The 16,432-nt window shown below is 52.1% G+C and overlaps 2 protein-coding genes across 3 annotated transcripts; one reads left to right on the top strand and one right to left on the bottom strand.

Annotated features, from left to right (window-relative positions):
• The first annotated feature begins 1,462 nt into the window (after positions 1-1,462).
• Positions 1,463-6,704, top strand: NUDT17 (nudix hydrolase 17). The gene is made up of 8 exons (XM_068966734.1): positions 1,463-1,654; positions 1,810-1,996; positions 2,228-2,253; positions 2,403-2,495; positions 2,746-2,844; positions 2,953-3,089; positions 3,461-3,613; positions 6,067-6,704. The coding sequence occupies exons 1-8, from the start codon at positions 1,463-1,465 to the stop codon at positions 6,068-6,070; spliced, it is 891 nt and encodes a 296-aa protein (XP_068822835.1). The 3' UTR covers positions 6,071-6,704.
• Positions 3,894-13,941, bottom strand: PIAS3 (protein inhibitor of activated STAT 3). 2 transcript variants are annotated; one of them, XM_068966733.1, is made up of 14 exons: positions 13,894-13,941; positions 10,847-11,264; positions 10,604-10,688; positions 10,312-10,362; positions 9,980-10,070; positions 9,133-9,267; positions 8,822-8,927; positions 8,049-8,122; positions 7,757-7,917; positions 6,303-6,436; positions 6,054-6,222; positions 5,787-5,920; positions 5,555-5,592; positions 3,894-5,035 (listed from the first exon to the last, which is right to left on the bottom strand). In XM_068966733.1, exons 2-14 carry the CDS (start codon positions 11,259-11,261, stop codon positions 4,769-4,771), a joined length of 1,860 nt encoding a protein of 619 aa, XP_068822834.1. In that variant the 5' UTR covers positions 11,262-11,264; positions 13,894-13,941; the 3' UTR covers positions 3,894-4,768. The 2 variants fall into 2 exon arrangements, with proteins under 2 accessions (XP_068822834.1, XP_068822832.1); XM_068966731.1 differs by lacking the exon at positions 13,894-13,941 and adding an exon at positions 13,178-13,249.
• Positions 13,942-16,432: the final 2,491 nt, after the last annotated feature.

Raw genomic sequence — 16,432 nt, 5'->3', positions numbered from 1 at the left:
AGTTGGTATAATTTGTCTCAGCAGCTTCATTTCATTTAAAGCAGTTAGGTCTTATTTCATAATCACTTCAGTTTGCTCCTACCAGTGTTAGTCCTAATTCATTAAACATTGGAATCCCAATTAACTGTAGAGACAATACACAAAGATAACTCATAATACAATACCATCTCTGCCTTCAAAACACCATCATTTTTGAGCACAAGTTAGTACTAGAATGCAAAGATGAATACCCTCGAGCACAAACATAATGAAAGGAGACAAATAAGTACAAAGATGTGTTGGGGGGCTGTAGTAGAAGTGAAGGGGGAAAGGGTCAGGCAAGAAAGGAGGCAAAGAGAAGTGACACAATCTGTATTTTGAAAGATAGGGATTTACCAGGTGAAAGGGGGAAAGACCCCAGAGGGAAGCAGACCCTGTTTCTTAGGGGAACCACAAATAGGATATGACTAGAAAACGGCATAAATCCTGCCAGAATTGACAGGCAGGAGCAAGAACTGGTGGGTCCTTGCTGTGCTGTGGTAAGTAGCTTAGCTTATCCTGAAAGCACGGAGAAGCAAAATGAGCAGACTTGTATTTTGGAAAGATCACTCTGAACTGTAGAGAATGAATTGGCGGGGGCAGGACTATTTCAGTACAGTCACTCAGTTGTGTCCGACTCTGTGATCCCATGGGCTGCTGCACACCAGGCCTCCCTGTCCATCACCAATTCCCAGGGTTTACTCAAACTCGTCCATTGAGTTGGTGATGACATCCAACCATCTCATCCTCTGTCATCCCCTTTTCCTTCTGTCTTCAATCTTTCCCAGCATCAGGGTCTTTTCAAATGAGTCAGTTCTTTGCATCAGGTGGCCAAAGTATTGGAGTGTCAGCTTCAACATAAGTCCTTCCAGTGAATATTCAAGACTGATTTCTTTTAGGATGGACTACGTACAGATCTGTAATAATATCTCAGGTAGAATATGAGGAAGACTTAAACTAGGGCACTGGAAGCTGGAGATGAAGACAGGGATTTGAGAACATTTAAGGAGGTAGAATCTGGTGGACTTGGCTGCCATTTGAGTGAAAAGAAAGAAAGAGAAGGTGTCAAGAATGTTTCCTGGGTGTCTGGCTAAGAGATAGATGTAATTAATCCGAGGTGTTACCTGCTAGCACAGGTGTGCAGAGTGCCCTGAGGGTTGCTTACATTCCACCCATGCCTGGTGGGAAATGACACATGAGTCCAGAAATCACTCTCAGTCTAGGGATCATTTTCCTAAACAGAAGATGGGAGGACAAGAGGTGAGGATCTAGAGGCGTTCCGCTTTGTCATTTACTTATTGCCCTGCTGGATCATCCCCAAGGTTCTTCCCTAAATTTCCCCCTGGGACGTTCCGGAAGCCCGGTTTCCTTCCGAGGCAGCGGAAGGCTCGGAAGGGAAGCGCTGCTGGGCCACCAGAGGGCGCCAAGTGCGCCGGAACCCGTGATGGCGGCGGCACGGGTGCTGCTACTCCTCTCCGGGCGCCCGGAGTCGGTGAACTTCGCGCAGAGTGTGTGCGGCCTCCTGGGCGCCGGGTCGGGGCTCGGGCCGTGGCCCACGCACTGCGGCTTAAAGCGGGGACAACTGGTCCTCTCGGACAACCCTTTCCCAGGCGCGTCGGCCAGGCTTCCGCTCCAGGTGGGGAGAGGAGGGGACGCGATAGGGCGGCTGAAGGAAGGGACCGGGAGAGGGTGGGAGCTGGAAGCGAAAGGCCTGGGCCGGTCACCTGCCTCGGGCTCCTCCAGTTCCTTGTCTCTTCTGCGATGTTAACCCCAGTGGCTCCCTCCCGCCAGCGACCCCCTTTCTGCCCTTTTGCGGTCCTGGACCAACAGCCCAGGGCTCCGGGGGTCGAGCTGCCCCGGAATGGTCGAGGTGTGGATCTGGGTGTGGCGGTCATTCTGCAGTCCAGCGATCAGACTGTCTTGTTGACGCGAAGGACAAGCACCCTCAACGTTTCGCCCAACCTCTGGGTACCCCCAGGTGAGTGAACTGAAGACAAGGCCCAATGTCCAGGAAAGAAATCTGCCTCTACCCTACAGGGCTTTTCCCAGTCTCAGAATGACAGAAGTAGGCCCAGAAGTGTGGTAGGTCCCAGAATCACAAGGGGCTACAACTGCACCTGTGTCCACTGGAGGAGGGGGCAAGCATAGTGAGTGGGGGTCCCTGGACAGGAACACTACCTTTCACCGACTGGTCCCACTGTTGTTACAGGTGGGCATGTGGAACCTGATGAAGAGGTAACCAATCAACTGAGCCAAACTGCACCCTCTGCCAAAGGAGAGACCCTGTCTGGGACCACATGGGGTGTGGGCTGGGGGAAGGCCAAACACAGGACTGATAGGAGCCAGGCATTGGCCTTTCTGACCTCCTATCCTCTCACCCCCAGCTGCTGGATGGCGGGCTTCGAGAGCTTTGGGAGGAGAGTGGACTCCAGCTGCCCCAGGGCCAGTTCTCCTGGGTCCCTCTGGGGTTATGGGAGGTGAGACGGGCCTGGGAGAGGTTCCTTCCTACCTAACCAAGAGCACTTAATAACTACTAACCCACCAAAGCCCACAGAACAGCCTTACTTGCCTTGACCACTGGGGAACTGATGGAGTGTCGGTGGTTTGGAGTCCCCAATCCCATGACTGTTACCCACGTCCCTCCTACACCATTTATACTCTCCCCTTCCTCAGCTGCATTTTCAAAGTCTCAAAAAGGGACAGCAAGTTCTTTTTTTTTCTTCTTAGTCTGCCTACCCCCCTAAGCTGAGCTGGGGTCTCCCCAAATACCATCACATCGTTCTCTACATACTTGTCATCTCCCAGGAGTCACAGCAGCAGCTCCAGGTAGGGCTGGCAGTAAAGGAAGGAAATGGGGCTGAGGAGGCCCAGACAGACTGGTTCTAACAATGACTTAGGTGGGGGGAACTAAAGGATCAACATGTCTGGCCCCAGGCCCGGATTCAACCAAATGCAGGAGAGGTGAGTGCCTTCATGTGGCTGGGACCAGACATAGCAGCTGCAGTGGCTGCCACAGAGGATGGGACAGAGACCCCCAAGCATCTTCCCCAGGACCTACCATCTTCTGTCCCGTAAGTAGGAACTTCTCCCTGTCCCTCCAACACATAGACATTGAGAAGTTCACCTTCTGCCTTCCTCCTCAGGGGAAGATGTGTTGTGGGGGAGATTTAGGGAGGGAATTGGTCAACTGATAATGAAGAGAGCACATAGCTCAAAGACACTGCCTATGATACTCCTAAGGGTTCCTGTCTAACAGGCTGCCTGGGTTTCAGTCCCACACTCTCACTGGGGCAGGTCATTTTACCCTCCTTTCTGTAAAATGAGGTTAATCCCCCTAACCCACCCCTCTCCTGTGGTTGTTGGGAGGATCATATGACCTAATGGATATGGAAGTGGGGCTAAGCCACAAGGCACAGCCCAGACAGGAGCTGTCATTCTGCAGTGCAGTGGAACTAAAAGAGAATGGAGGAGTCCAGCCTCTGGCCTTGCCCACATCCACCCTGCTGAGGACAACCCCAGCCACGGCAGACGGCAGAGAGAGGGTCAGCACTGGCACCAAGTTTGCCCTCACGCTCTGGCTGCAACATCTGGGCAGGTAAGGATGAGGAAGGACATAAGGGCTCCACGGTGTTGGGGTGAAGCGGCCATTGTGTTTATAGGCTTGGGGCAAAGAAAGGAAGAAAGAACCACTGCCCTGGCAAGTGCTCAGTGTAACACCCAGAGCTCACTTGGACCCAGGGCCAGCAAGGGAAGAACAGAGGGTGGACCTCCCTCCCCACACTAGGGATCTAGAAAGCCGAGTGCTTAATCACCTCTCCAGCCCACCTCCGTGACACTCACAGAACATTCACAAACTTTATTATGGGTAAGAACTTTGCTACAACTGTGAAAATAAAAAGTAAAATTACAACATAGATCCTGGGCCCCAGAGGAGCCTGAAAAGGGAGACAGGAGAGAGCACAAGGATGCTCCCACCTCCCAGGAAAGGTGCAGAATGAACCAGACCTAACCCCAGGGCCACCAGCCTTTAGAAGCTCAGGCCCCAGGCTGGTCAGCGTAAGCAACGTTGTGAACTTAAATATATAAATAGAGACCCAGGCAGTCAGCCAGGCCCTTCTCCCAAACGCCTGGGGATCCGGGCTAAGGCCTTATCTCCTCCTCAGTCATACTGGGCAGTAGGAGGCAAGGAAGGTCATCTTTGGAATATTTTGGTTTTTCTTGTTTATGCACAAAAAATCTGCAACCCAAAATAGAATTCTCCGTCCATGTGTCTGCCTATCTCAGTCACTCCACCTGTCTGTTTGGCCAAAGAAAACGGAATGGACACGAAGAGACGATGGATGCGGGGAAGGAGCAGAGCCGGCTGTGGGGGCTGGGAAGAGAGGGCATCTGGGGGACACAAGAAAAGCCCCCTCCCCACGAGGCCCTAGACAGTCAAGGCTGAGGACTACTCAGCCCTTTCCCCAACTCGCATCCCATCCCATCTGCCTCCCACTGCCTAGGTTAACAGACCCAAAGGAATGTGCTGGATGTCAAAGAACGTTTCCAAAAACAGACCCCAAATGTCCTTAAAAAGAGGTTAAATATTAACCCTTTGGGTGCTAGCCTCGTCAGGCAGAGATAAGGCCAAAAAACCGGTGTCCATGAAGGTATTTCTGGCCTTTGACCAAAGCTCCCCTGCCCCCGCCCCAAGGGGTCAGAGCGACCAGGAGTCTAGACTCCACAGCATACTTATTCAGTGTTGGGAGACTCAGTCCAGGGAAATGATGTCTGACCGACAGCCAGTCAAAGAGGGACCTGAGGGCAGGGGTCCTCCATGCCCTTCCCTTAAGGTCCCCCCAGGGGCCACAATGCTACTAACACGGCCAGGAGGGGGTGCTGGCGTGGCGCTGCGGTGAGAGCTCCCCAAAGTGGGGGTGAGCGGGCCCAGGAAGTGGGAAGGGTTCCCTCGGTACTGGAAGAAGTGGCCCAGGGCATCCTGTTCATCTAGTGAGGTGATGACGGAGGGACCATAGTGCTGGGAGGAAGCAAGAGTGCGGTGTAAGATTTTATCCGGACCTTCCTTACCCGCCTCCCTCATCTCACAAATACCATATGGGATAAATCAACCCGTCAGAATCCCGAAGAGTTCTCTGAGAAGCAGGAGAACTCTCCTCTGACTCCTTCCCCCACACCCCAGCCCTCTTCCCTGCCCTGAGACAGCCCCACCAGCTTGGCCCTGTGGGCGTCTGAAATGTGTGGAATGTCCGGCTAGGGCAGCCACGGCACTCAAGTGCACGTGGGTTGGGGGCAGGGTGGGGGGTGAGCAGACAAGAGCAGAACTACACTAAAAACTAGAGACAAACAGTAATGGGACAGAGGAAGACTCGGGTGAGAATCTGAGGAAGTCCTAGGCGGGGCCTCCGAGGGAAATAAACTGCCCGTACTGCCCCGCCCTTCATGAAGAAGCCGATTTAGGTCTCTTGGGAAAATTGAGGGGCCCCGTCAGTGCCTAGAGGAAGCTTCAGAGATCTGAGGTGGAGAAGGGACCACTTACCTGACTCTCAGTCTGAAGGAAAGAAAATAAATCTAAACCTGGTAGGAAAAGAAAAATTAAAGTCAACCTCGTATCTGAACACTTCATCACACACAACACACAAACAAAGAAGTTCCCTAGATTGTAGCCCTTTGCAAAACAGCCAAAACGCTTTGAAGAGGAGCAAGGGTTCTGAACTGGTTTGGGGGTGGACGTGGCAGGCCAGGGCCCCATGTTGTGATCCATGTCATACCTTGGATATCAGCCCCGAGGGGGAAGGCGGGTGGGTACTCGTGTAGTGGGAGACTGGACAGGAAATCCCCGCCCAGCGTGCCCATAGCAGGGCTCCGCAGCACCGAAGATGGCTGGTGACCAGATGTCAGGACTCTGTGGGGAAAGAGATGGAATCAGGTGCCCTCACCCAGTTCAGCATCCCAAGTCCCCTCTCTGCCCAGGCTTTGCCCATTCCTGATTTTTCCCTCTGTGCCGTGTGCTGTAGATTCAGCCTGTTTCTTCATACCCTTTGCTTCCAGGTAGAGCCGGGATGGCAGCTGAGGTGACAGGACAGTGCTTCTTTGTCGGGGGCAGGTCCTCCTCATCTGATGAGCTTTCTACTGTCAAGTCAATAACTTCAACCTTCTTCTTACTCTCCGATGGATTGCCCTCTTGGACTGGGCTATACTGGAGGCCTGTGGGCAGTAAGAAGACTGTGTCTCAGAGAAGAAGCCACACAAGATTTAGCTCAACTGGGGGACAAGGGGTCACTCACCATCCAGCCCATACCCTGGCGGGGGGCAAACCTCAGATGCCTCCTTCTTGGGTTTCATTGGGCACCAGGATCCATCTTCCATGAACTGGATCTCATCACAATCCGAGCAGGAATTAAGAATCTCCATGAATAAACTGGGGGAGAGGAAAGATGGGAATTCACGTGGCTGGGAGGTGGCTGGAACAGTGGCCATGGAGTTCTGGGACTCACCTTCCTGAACCTGTTTCCTCATCTGTAAATTAGGGCTGTTATCCACCTTCCTAACCTCTGGGTTGTTGGAATCAAAGTAATGTGTACAAAGAAAGTGAAAGTGAAGTTGCTCAGTCGTGTCTGACTCTTTGTGACCCCATGGACTAGAGTCCATGGAATTCTCCAGGCCAGAATACTGGAGTGGGTAACCTTTCCTTTCTCCAGGGGATCTTCCAAACCCAGGGATTAAACCCAGGTCTCCCACATTGCAGACGGATTCTTTACCAGCTGAGCCACAAGGGAAGCCCAGGAATACTGGAGTGGGTAGCCTATCCCTTCTCCAGGGGATCTTCCCAACCCAGGAATCGAACCGGGGTCTTCTGCATTGCAGGCAGATTCTTTACCAACTGAGCTATGAGGGAAGCGCAAGGTATATAAAAGAGCTGCGAAAACTTTAAATGCTAAGTTTTAAAATAAATACATGCTAAAAAATCTGTTTCACGTGGTACTAGGGACAAGACAGAACAAGCAGAGGTATAGAACACTATGAAAGCATCAGTCGCTCAGTCGTGTCCCACTCTCTGTGACCCCGTGGACTGTAGCCTGCCAGGCTCCTCTGTCCATGGGATTTCCCAGGCAAGAATACTGGGGTGGGTAGCCATTCCCTTCTCCAGGGGATCTCGACCAGGGATTGAACCCGGGTGTCCTGCATTGCAGGCAGATTCTTTACCACTGAGCCACCAGGAAAGCCCTCTATACAGAACTCGATGCTGCTGCTGCTATAAACCACCTCAAAAAAGGCACTGGGAACAAGAACCATAACAGAGGATCTGGAAGAGAGTTAATACTTGCTAGATCAGCACATCCAGGCCCTCAAAAGAACCTGACTGCTATGTACAGTAAGAGGTCAGGTAATTGTTCTACGTAACAGTTCGTATACTTGGCTCTGCCACTTATTTACAGTATAACTTTGAGCAAGATACTGCATCTTTCTAGGCTTCAGCTTCCCTCACCTATAATGACAGTACCCATCTCACAGGGTTATTGGCATCTCACAGGTTTCAATGAGATAAGGCATGCAAAGTTCTCAGCACAATGTGTAGTGAGTCCTCAATGTGGGAAGATAGATAATATTTATATAAAACAGACAGGTAAGCGGGTTCAAGGGAGGGGAAGTAAGTTATAGATATGGATTTATATATAGGAGAGGGGCAGTCCTAGCAGATATCCTCAGTAAAAGGAAGCGGAATGCAGAATGGTCCTACCCATCAATGATAAGAGATTCATAGGGAGCTTTCTTGTCACACACAGGACATGTCCACGTTGGCTTCTTCTCGTTCATCTGTAGATAAAGGGCAGCATCGAAGCTCTGCAGGTGGGCACAGGTGAGGGCGCGGCAAGGGACAGTCAAGCGCATCTTCCCCAGCTGAGGAGAGACAAGTTCTCTGGTCAGAGTCCCCATATCCCAGAAAGCTTTATGCCAATCTCCCTACGAATCCTCATCTGCGTCCAGAAGTTCATCCCACCCCTCCTCCCCCGTCTCTCCCTGGTACCCACCGGGCACATGAGTGACACCCGGAGACTGGTAGTAGCCACCTCACTGTCCGGGTCAGCGGTCAACTTCTCCTTGACTGAAACAAGAGTGGGGCCAGAGCCACGGGGTCAGCAAGGCTGGAGAGAGGCCCAGGAGATGCTGAAGCCAGAAGCAGATGGCCCTGGCTGAGAGGCAGCTGGGGAGAGAGCCTTTGGGAGCCTATGGGATAGCATATGGGGGTGGCTTGGGACCTGCATTATGAAGGCTAAGTGGGGGAAGGGGATCTGCCAGTCCCTAAAGATGCTTAATCTTCAGCATCTTTGGCAGAGACGACCTAGAGGGAATTGAAGCATCGCCAAGACAGTTGGAGTAGACGATACTTAAGACTCGTTCTAGGGACTTCTCTGGTAGTCAGTGGTTAATACTTCATTTTTCCATTGCAAGGGGCACAGGTTCAATCCCTGGTCAGGGAACCAAACCTGCATGCCATAAATAAATTAAAATGTTAAGTTTAAAAAAGACTTTCTGGTCTGAAGAACCGATATTCCAACAGTTAGGGTCTGTGAGGTACAAAGCAGATGTATAACTGGGAATGCAAGAGTGTCACTCAATGCCTGGAGTGGCCCCACTTTTCAACCACAAAGACTGGTAAGAGGGGTACCACAAGGGTTTTAGGGTTCATGTAGAAGGTAACAAGGTAAGTTGTCACAAGAAGGGTATAAGTTTAACTATAAAGGCCAGAGGGCCAGGAAAAACTGGATCTGGGTCAAGGGAAGAGGGGCAAGATGTTACTCACTCAGTGCCCGGGAGTGGTCTGGGTTCCGGATGCCCTTTGCTCTGAGTTTTTGTAGCAGGGTCCCTGCCGTCAGCTGCCTCACCAGGTACACGGACAAGGAGTAATTCTACTTGGAGGTAGGGGAAACAATTAGCCTCTGCACTGTACACCACCACTACCACCGTCTCCACTTTGTCACACAAGGGCCAGAGGCAGCAAGTTGAGGGAGAGAGACCCACCAAGAGATATATGTTTCCCCAGCCCAAGACACTTGGTGGTCCCCTCTCATTCCCTGCAGGCTTCTCCAGGTTCCCTGCCTCAACCATGCTCACCCGTCCAAACTCAGACGACCAGTTGACCACGATGGTGTTGGGAACAGTGGCCGAGAGACGAGCCAGGGGTGTGATGTTGATGGGGCGGCTGGGTCTCTTGGGCTCAGCCCCGTTCTTGGTAGGGGGAAGGTAACCCTGGAGGAGGGAGGGGCAGACTGGTCAACACATCTTGTCTTAGGTGACTCACTTTCTGGAGACAAGGTCAGCTCACTCTCTGACCAAGGAGATGGGGGCCCATTCAGTGATTCAAAAAACTGGGGCACTATCTAGGGTTGGGAGTGAGGCTCATTCCTGGGGGAAAAGGAGAGCTTATTCACTGACCAAAGATAAAGGAACCTGCTCACTGCCTTCTTAAAAAGGAAGAGTAGGGATACCCGATTTCTTCTAACCCTCAACTCTAGGATCATCACTTCTGAGAATCTTCTCTGAGTCTTTGGGTTGAACTAATATTCCTCCTGATGCTGGGAAAGACTGAAGGCAAAAGGAGAAAAGGGCAGCAGAGGATGAGACGGTTGGATGGCAACACTGACTCAATGGACATGAACCTGGGTGAACTCCGGGAGATGGTGAAGGACACAGAGGGCTGCCATGCTGCAGTCCCTGGGGTCGTGAAGAGTTGGACACAACTTAGCGACTGAACAACAACAATGTCCCTCCTCTGGGTTCTAAGAGAACTTTCATTCAGCCCTATCCTAGTTCTCGCTAGACTATATCGATTCAGGCAGTAAACTGAGCACCTACTATGTGTCAGGCACTGTGCTAGGCACGTCTCTTTCATAACAGATGTGTAGCTAACATTGAAGAACTGAAACAAGGAAAGGGTGACTGTCAGAAGAAGAGCATTTACCGGCAGGGGGCATAGTTTCCCATTGACCTTGACAAAGAGGTTGGGGGGGAAGTAATCTTCCTGGGGGCAGCTGGTCTCACAGAGACAGAACCTGGTAACAGACAAGAGAAGATGAAAGTGTGGGAGGCAGTTTCTGGAACAAAATCTGACAAAGAGAGGTAGGCAATCTCAGAAAATCAGTCAAGGGTATCTGTAGCCTTTAGCTTCCAAACAAGAACCCCAGGGCTAGGGCGGGTGTCACGGAGCAGGAGTGTCTCCTAATAGGAGCACTCACACCCTCACTTCGTTCCCACCCTCAGTGGGAGTCCTGCTGGGAGACAGCATCAACTCACCTTAACTGCACCTGTATGGTATAATCGCATTTGGCTCCTGGCAGAACCTCTCTGAAACAGGGAGGGAGAAGGAGACATGTCAGTATGTGGCCCCTGGCGGGTAGCGCAGGGGTGAACAGAGAAACAGAGTTAGATGTCCAGGGGATAGAGACAAGACACACAAGAGAATGAGGGACAGAGCAGGTGCAGGAGGATGGTGAGAAGGGGGGCAAAAAAGAAAAGAAGAAAGTCAGAGAGTGGAGTCTCAGGGTAACCACCCAAGGATGAGGCAGGAGGACTCAAAGAGACAAACCTGGAAGTAAGAATCTGCTGCACTTGCTGGGGGGTGAGGGCAAAGGTGAAGTGCGCTTCCTCGAACCGCTGGCTAGAAGTGGATGCTGAGGACACAAAGGGGCAGTTATTCCCAAGCCCATGCCCAGGGGGCCACAGAAGTGGCCCCTATTCCAGTATGCTGAGCCCACAGGACGAAAGCCTAAGAAGGCTTGAGGAAGAAGCAGGGAGGCCAGGAAGACCCAGGGACCACAAAGAGCCATACCTAGGGTGGTGGGCCGGATGAGCTCCCCGTAGATTTCATAGAAGGGCAATGGTTTCATGGTAACGTCAGGGTGCACAGGCTGGGGCAGAGGAGGGTGCATGTCCACTTCACGCTTGGGGCCCAGCAGGGTGCCAGGGGCCAAGAGGGCCGGGGGAATGGGCGCCAGCGGACCAGGAGAGCCTACAGGAGGGGTTCCAGGGGGCAAGGAGAGCAGAGAAAGATCAGAGGGCCCCAGGGTCTTGCGGGGAAAGCGTCGGCGGTAAAGCTCTTTGATCTTCATCTGGACGCTGGGGGCACAGCTGGACTTGAGGAGGTGTAGGGCCTTGGCCAGGAGCTCGTGCTTCCGTCCGCTCTTGTTCCGGCCAGCAAAGCCGAGGAGCACCTGGAGCTCAGACACCCGGAAACTCATCACCATGTGCTGTGGAGATCAGAGAAGCTTGAGGATCCTACCTTGCACAGGCCTGTCCTGCCAAAGACACCGGGGCTGAGCTATTAGGTGGGCAATGTGCTTTCCCTCCAGCACTGATCTGAAAGATGCTTTGCAGCCAGTGGATTACTGCCAAACTGCCCACCTAGCCAAAAGGACATCTGGGTCCCATCCTAGCAACCCTCAGGTCACCTCTCCACTACCCCCCAGGCTTGAACAATCCTGTCTCCCCATCTTGTCAGTTGACCATGTAGGGGCAGGGTGCCTGCCACCCTACAGCACACCTCTGAGTCCACTACAGCCTCCTCCCACCACCCTGCCTTGAGCCTGGACTCTCCTTTAAGCTGCTTATCTTCTCTCCCGCTCTTTCGCAGACTCTCAGACCCATCCTAGCCTCCTGGGAAGGGGACAGGAGACAGGGAGGAGAGGGAGAAGAGGATTCAGGCCAGACAGCCCCACGGGGAAGAAAGGGGCCAGGTGGTTGGAGGACTGGGCCTCAAAATCAACTCCTTTCCACACCTCAATCTACCTCAGCTATTTTCCCCAAGCTTTTGTGGCCAGGTCAGGGTTCAATGCTCATAACTTCCCAAACCTTTCCTTGTTGTTATTTACATAACCACTCATCCCTCAGTCCTATTTTTTCTGGGAGAGAAACAGGAGTAAAACTTGGGGTGAGGGGTTAACAGTGAATTGTGGAGTCCAGGTATCCTTCCTGCTTACCTGTTTACTCCATCTGCCAGGAACTAATAACCTGCTTCTCTCCTACCCAGAGAAAGTAAGTGATTCTTCCCTTCCTCCACAGGAGTGGAAGAAACAAGGGGAAAGCTCTAAAGAGAACCCCTGGAAGAATAGGGAGGTGATCAGCCCCTGAGCCAGACTGCAGAACTGCACGCTCTCCTAGGAAGCTGGAACCAGTGACTAGACCTCAGGCCTTCCCATGACTCTGGTTTCATTTCAAAAGGCAGAATAAAGCCAGGAGGCAAGGGGGTGAACCCCATGGTTTTTAAAGGTTCTGCAAGATGGTTATTTATCCTCAAGATTCTGGTAGTGGTAAGCTCTCCGCTTTAAGAACTCACTTCTGTGAATCTCCAGGAGACCCTGCCACGGGCCGATCTTGCTAATCATCTGCAATTCTTACGGAGGCATTATGGCTTTGGGCCCCTTTTGAGGAATATAATTAAAAACTTGCTCCTCTACCTTTATCCTCATCCTTATCTCCTCCGGTCCTGTCTTTATTTCTCCATTAGCTTTGTCAAGAAATTCTTTTCAATCCCATAGTCTAACACTTCTCTCTCTCTGCCCAGAGATACCGACTCACTAAGGCAGGACCTTCCACTCAGCCTCCAGGATGCTTCTGCCCCACCCCTTCGATCTATCCCCGTACAGCCCCGCCCCCTAGATTTCAGCCACCTACTGGTACTTCCCAAGGCTCAGATCCCAACAGCAGCCCCAAAGTCACTATCCTCTCAGCGCCTTTCCCCCAGGAGCCTCCCGGTAATCGGCCCCCCAGCCCCATTCCCATCATCTGCCCCCTACTGTCACCTCTCTAGGCCTCGATCGACTCGCCCGCTGTGCCTCCACAGCAGCTTTTCCTCCCCGCCCTACCCCTACATCTGCCCCTACTACCAAATTCGACTTCTACCCCGCGTCCCCGCCCCCTGAGCCTCGGCCCCCAACAGCTGCAATTCCCCTCGGCCCCACCCCTACATCTGCCCCGCGGCCCCGCCCCCGGAGCCCCGCGCAGCCCCTTCCTCGCCCACAGCCACTTCTCTCCATCCCCAGCAGCCAGTCCCCACCACGTCTCCGGCCCCCACCCGAGCCCTCAGCACCCAGTCTCGGTCGCTTCCCAGACTCGGCGTACAGCCCGGCTCAGTCCAGATGGGGATGGGGGAGGGGGCCGGTACCTTTAATTCGCCCAGCTCCGCCATCTTGAGACATCGCAGGCGCCCGAGCCCGAGCCGGAGCTCAGGCCCAGGGACCGGCGCACAACTCTCCACCCCGGCGCCGGCCGCAAATGCCGCCTGCTCCGCCCCGTCCGGCCCCCTACACCTCCCCTTCCCGGCCCCGCCCGCCGGGTTTCGGAAGAACCCCGGCCTCAGCCTCTCCCTCCACAGCCGGACCCAGCCGCTGCACGTCTTTGGCCGCGGTGCCAGACCCGTAGACCCGGAGGGAGTGTGCCGCCCGAAGGATCGCGGGGTCCCCGGTGGCATGGGAGAGGAGGTGAACCCGAAGTACCTGGGGGAGGGGGGCCTTGCCACGCCGGAGTCGGGAAGGGATGAGCTTTGAGAAAGCCAAAGATACTTGGGATATGGAGGGAAAAGTCTCGAGAAGGGCTTAATCTCAGAGAAATGGGGGAGGGGGAAGCGAAGTTGGAGCAAACCCCCTCGCTTCCCTATCTACAAGTTTAACCAGCCAAATTCAAGAGTTCCACCAACTCGGGAAATGGGTGAGACCTGATCCATTTTAGGGACGCCAAGGAGTCGTGAATAGTTTATTTCAAGACGGCTATTCTCAATTCTTCACCCCCTCCCCCCCCCCCCCGGTTACATTGTATTTCATGGTCCCGCGGCAGGGCTCAAATTCGCCAGCAAAAAAGTTTCGTGCGGAGAGTGGGACTTACCAGCACAGTTGCAGGGAGCGGGGAGGGGACTCGGGACGCTCAGAGGGTGGGCTGGGGAGATGGGGGGGGAGGGGGCCCGGCGCTGCTCCCAAGGTCTGCACGGCTGGAGGTCGGTCCGGCAGCTGGACGTTGCAGCCGCAGCTCCGCCCGGGCGGGAGCTCAGCCCGGCCCAGCGCTAGGGTTGGGGCCGCCCCCTCCTGGATGAGCCCGCCAGGACAGTGGAGAAGTGGGGAGGGGCGGAGTCTGAGACGGGAGAGGGCGGGACTCTGAGCCTGCGGAGGAGAAATTAACTCCTCTAGGGAGTGGATGGGAGAGACGTTCTTTGATTTCACCATTCTCACTACTGTTCTGACTCCCTGCAAGCAAACCCTTCTATGTGTTTTGAGTGGAAGTAGGCTGCAAATAAGACGGTGTGGACCAGAAATCCGATCGCTTAAAGAGGTAGCTACTTATAGTGAGTCTCTCTCTACGGGGAAGAAAACATGAGCTGCCAAAATCCGAAGTGTACCTAAACCCTACTTCCACCTGTGGTCCCCTACTCCCTACCTCAAATACACAGACTGTCACCAGAGACTTAAGAGGTTTAATGTAGTTGAAGGTGAATGGAGGGGAGGTTTTCTCACCGAGAAAGGGCAATTTTTCTGCCTCTCTCTGAACTGCATACTCTCCTTCTTCCAAAGCCATAGACCTCAACTAAGCTAATCACTCGCAGACAGCTCCCTTGAAAATACCAACTTGAGAGCAGTTTACCCAAACTAGGTATTGGAAAAATACACAGCATTTTGTACTTGGTTGGGACCTAAGTGATAATGTCATTTGTTCAATAAATATTTGATTACTGTTCAAAGATAGTTAGGTGAAGAGGACATAAAATCCTTGCAGGAGCTTCCAGTCTAGCAGCAGCCAGATGGTTAAACCAATAACTGGCATACAGAAAGAGTACTTTAGTAAATAATATGAATAATCCTCTTATTTTGCTTACTTTCAATATAACCCTTCCCATGAGACCCCAAGACTGTAAGATTGAAGGTGCCAGCCTACCAACACCCCCAGGTACCTGCTGAACTGGACCATGCCCAACTACTTTGGGTTTTGTCCCTAGGGAGGATGTCTGCCCTCTCCAGACATTCAGGTTCTTTCCTTGCTGGTCTGCTGCTGGCAGTAGTGGAACCTCAAACTCAAATATTTGGTTCTAAATCCCAGCTGCTCCCTCCAACACTTCAGCCTTCATCAGGCCCTGAGCTCATTTTTTTGTTAAGTCCTCTATATCAAAAGAGGAGAAGAGGACAACAGGGGATGAGATGGTTGGATGGCATCACCGACTCAATGGACATGAGTTTGAGCAAGCACCAGGAGATGGTGCAGGACATGGAAACCTGGCCTGCTGCAGTCCATGGGGTCGCAAAGAGTTGGATAGGACTGAGCAACTGAACAACAGCAACAAATCAAAAGTTACTATGGACTAGTTTATATCATCTAGAATTTTCAGTGGTTTCAGGGGAAGGAGAATAGGAAAGATTAAAAAAGAGAGAGAGATGGGGGAAGTCTTTTTGAAAGTCTTTGATGGGTATGTTCATCATCTTGGTGTGATGGTTTTATGGGTGTATGTGCTGTGCTTAGTCGCTCAGTTGTGTCCAACTCTTTATGACCCCATGGACTATAGCCCACCAGGCTCCTCTGTCTATGGGGTTTCTCTAGGCAAGAATACTGGAGTGGGTTATGCCCTCCAGGGGATCTTCCCAACCCAGGGATCAAACCCAGGTCTCCCGAATTGCAGGTAGATTCTTTACTGTCTGAGCCACCAGGGAAGCCCAAGAATACTGGAGTGGGTAGCCAATCCCTTCTCCAGGGGATCCTCCTGACCCAGGAATCAAATTGGGATCTCCAGCATTGCAGGTGAATTCATTAGTGGCTGAGCTACCAGGGAAGCCCCTTATGGGTATATAAATGTCAAAAGTGATCAAACTGTACACTTTACATGCAGCTTCTTGTATGTCAGTTATACCTCAATAAAGCTGTAAAAATATAAAGGAAAAAAGGCAACCTCACCTTGATTGCTAATTTTTTTTTTAACTGATCTAAAGATACGGTTTTTTTTAAAGGTAACAGCAACATCAAAAAGGACATCTCAAAAGTAAATATAAATGGAGACATGAGAAGAAGGAAGGGAGAACTGAAAATGTCCAAGAGTAGGGAAAAGAGCAACAGAAAAGAGCTGGGGTTTAAGATTCTCATCTTGGAATTTCCTTTGGTCCTGGGGCTTCTTTCTTTCCTGGTTATCTCTGTCATGAACCTCCAGTTTCCCATCTAATTTAGTCTTGAAATATCTGTCTCTCTTGGGCCTTCTGTCTTATATAGATAGGTTTGAGTCCTGGGTCTTTATGTGTGCTAGGGCACTTCCATCTTTTGGGCCACAGGTCTTCAAGATAAGGTTTTTTAATCCCATCCTGGGTCTTTGGCCTTCTGTCTCACTGAGACTTGAGTCTTCTATCCAACTCCAGTCTAGACGCTTGGATCTTCTGTTGGTTTTGGATCATCT

This window comes from Capricornis sumatraensis, chromosome 2 (assembly GCF_032405125.1).
Source record: "Capricornis sumatraensis isolate serow.1 chromosome 2, serow.2, whole genome shotgun sequence".
NCBI classification, from domain to species: domain Eukaryota; kingdom Metazoa; phylum Chordata; class Mammalia; order Artiodactyla; family Bovidae; genus Capricornis; species Capricornis sumatraensis.
Note: the sequence above shows the minus strand (reverse complement) of the source record. Positions and strands in the feature narration are given on the sequence as shown.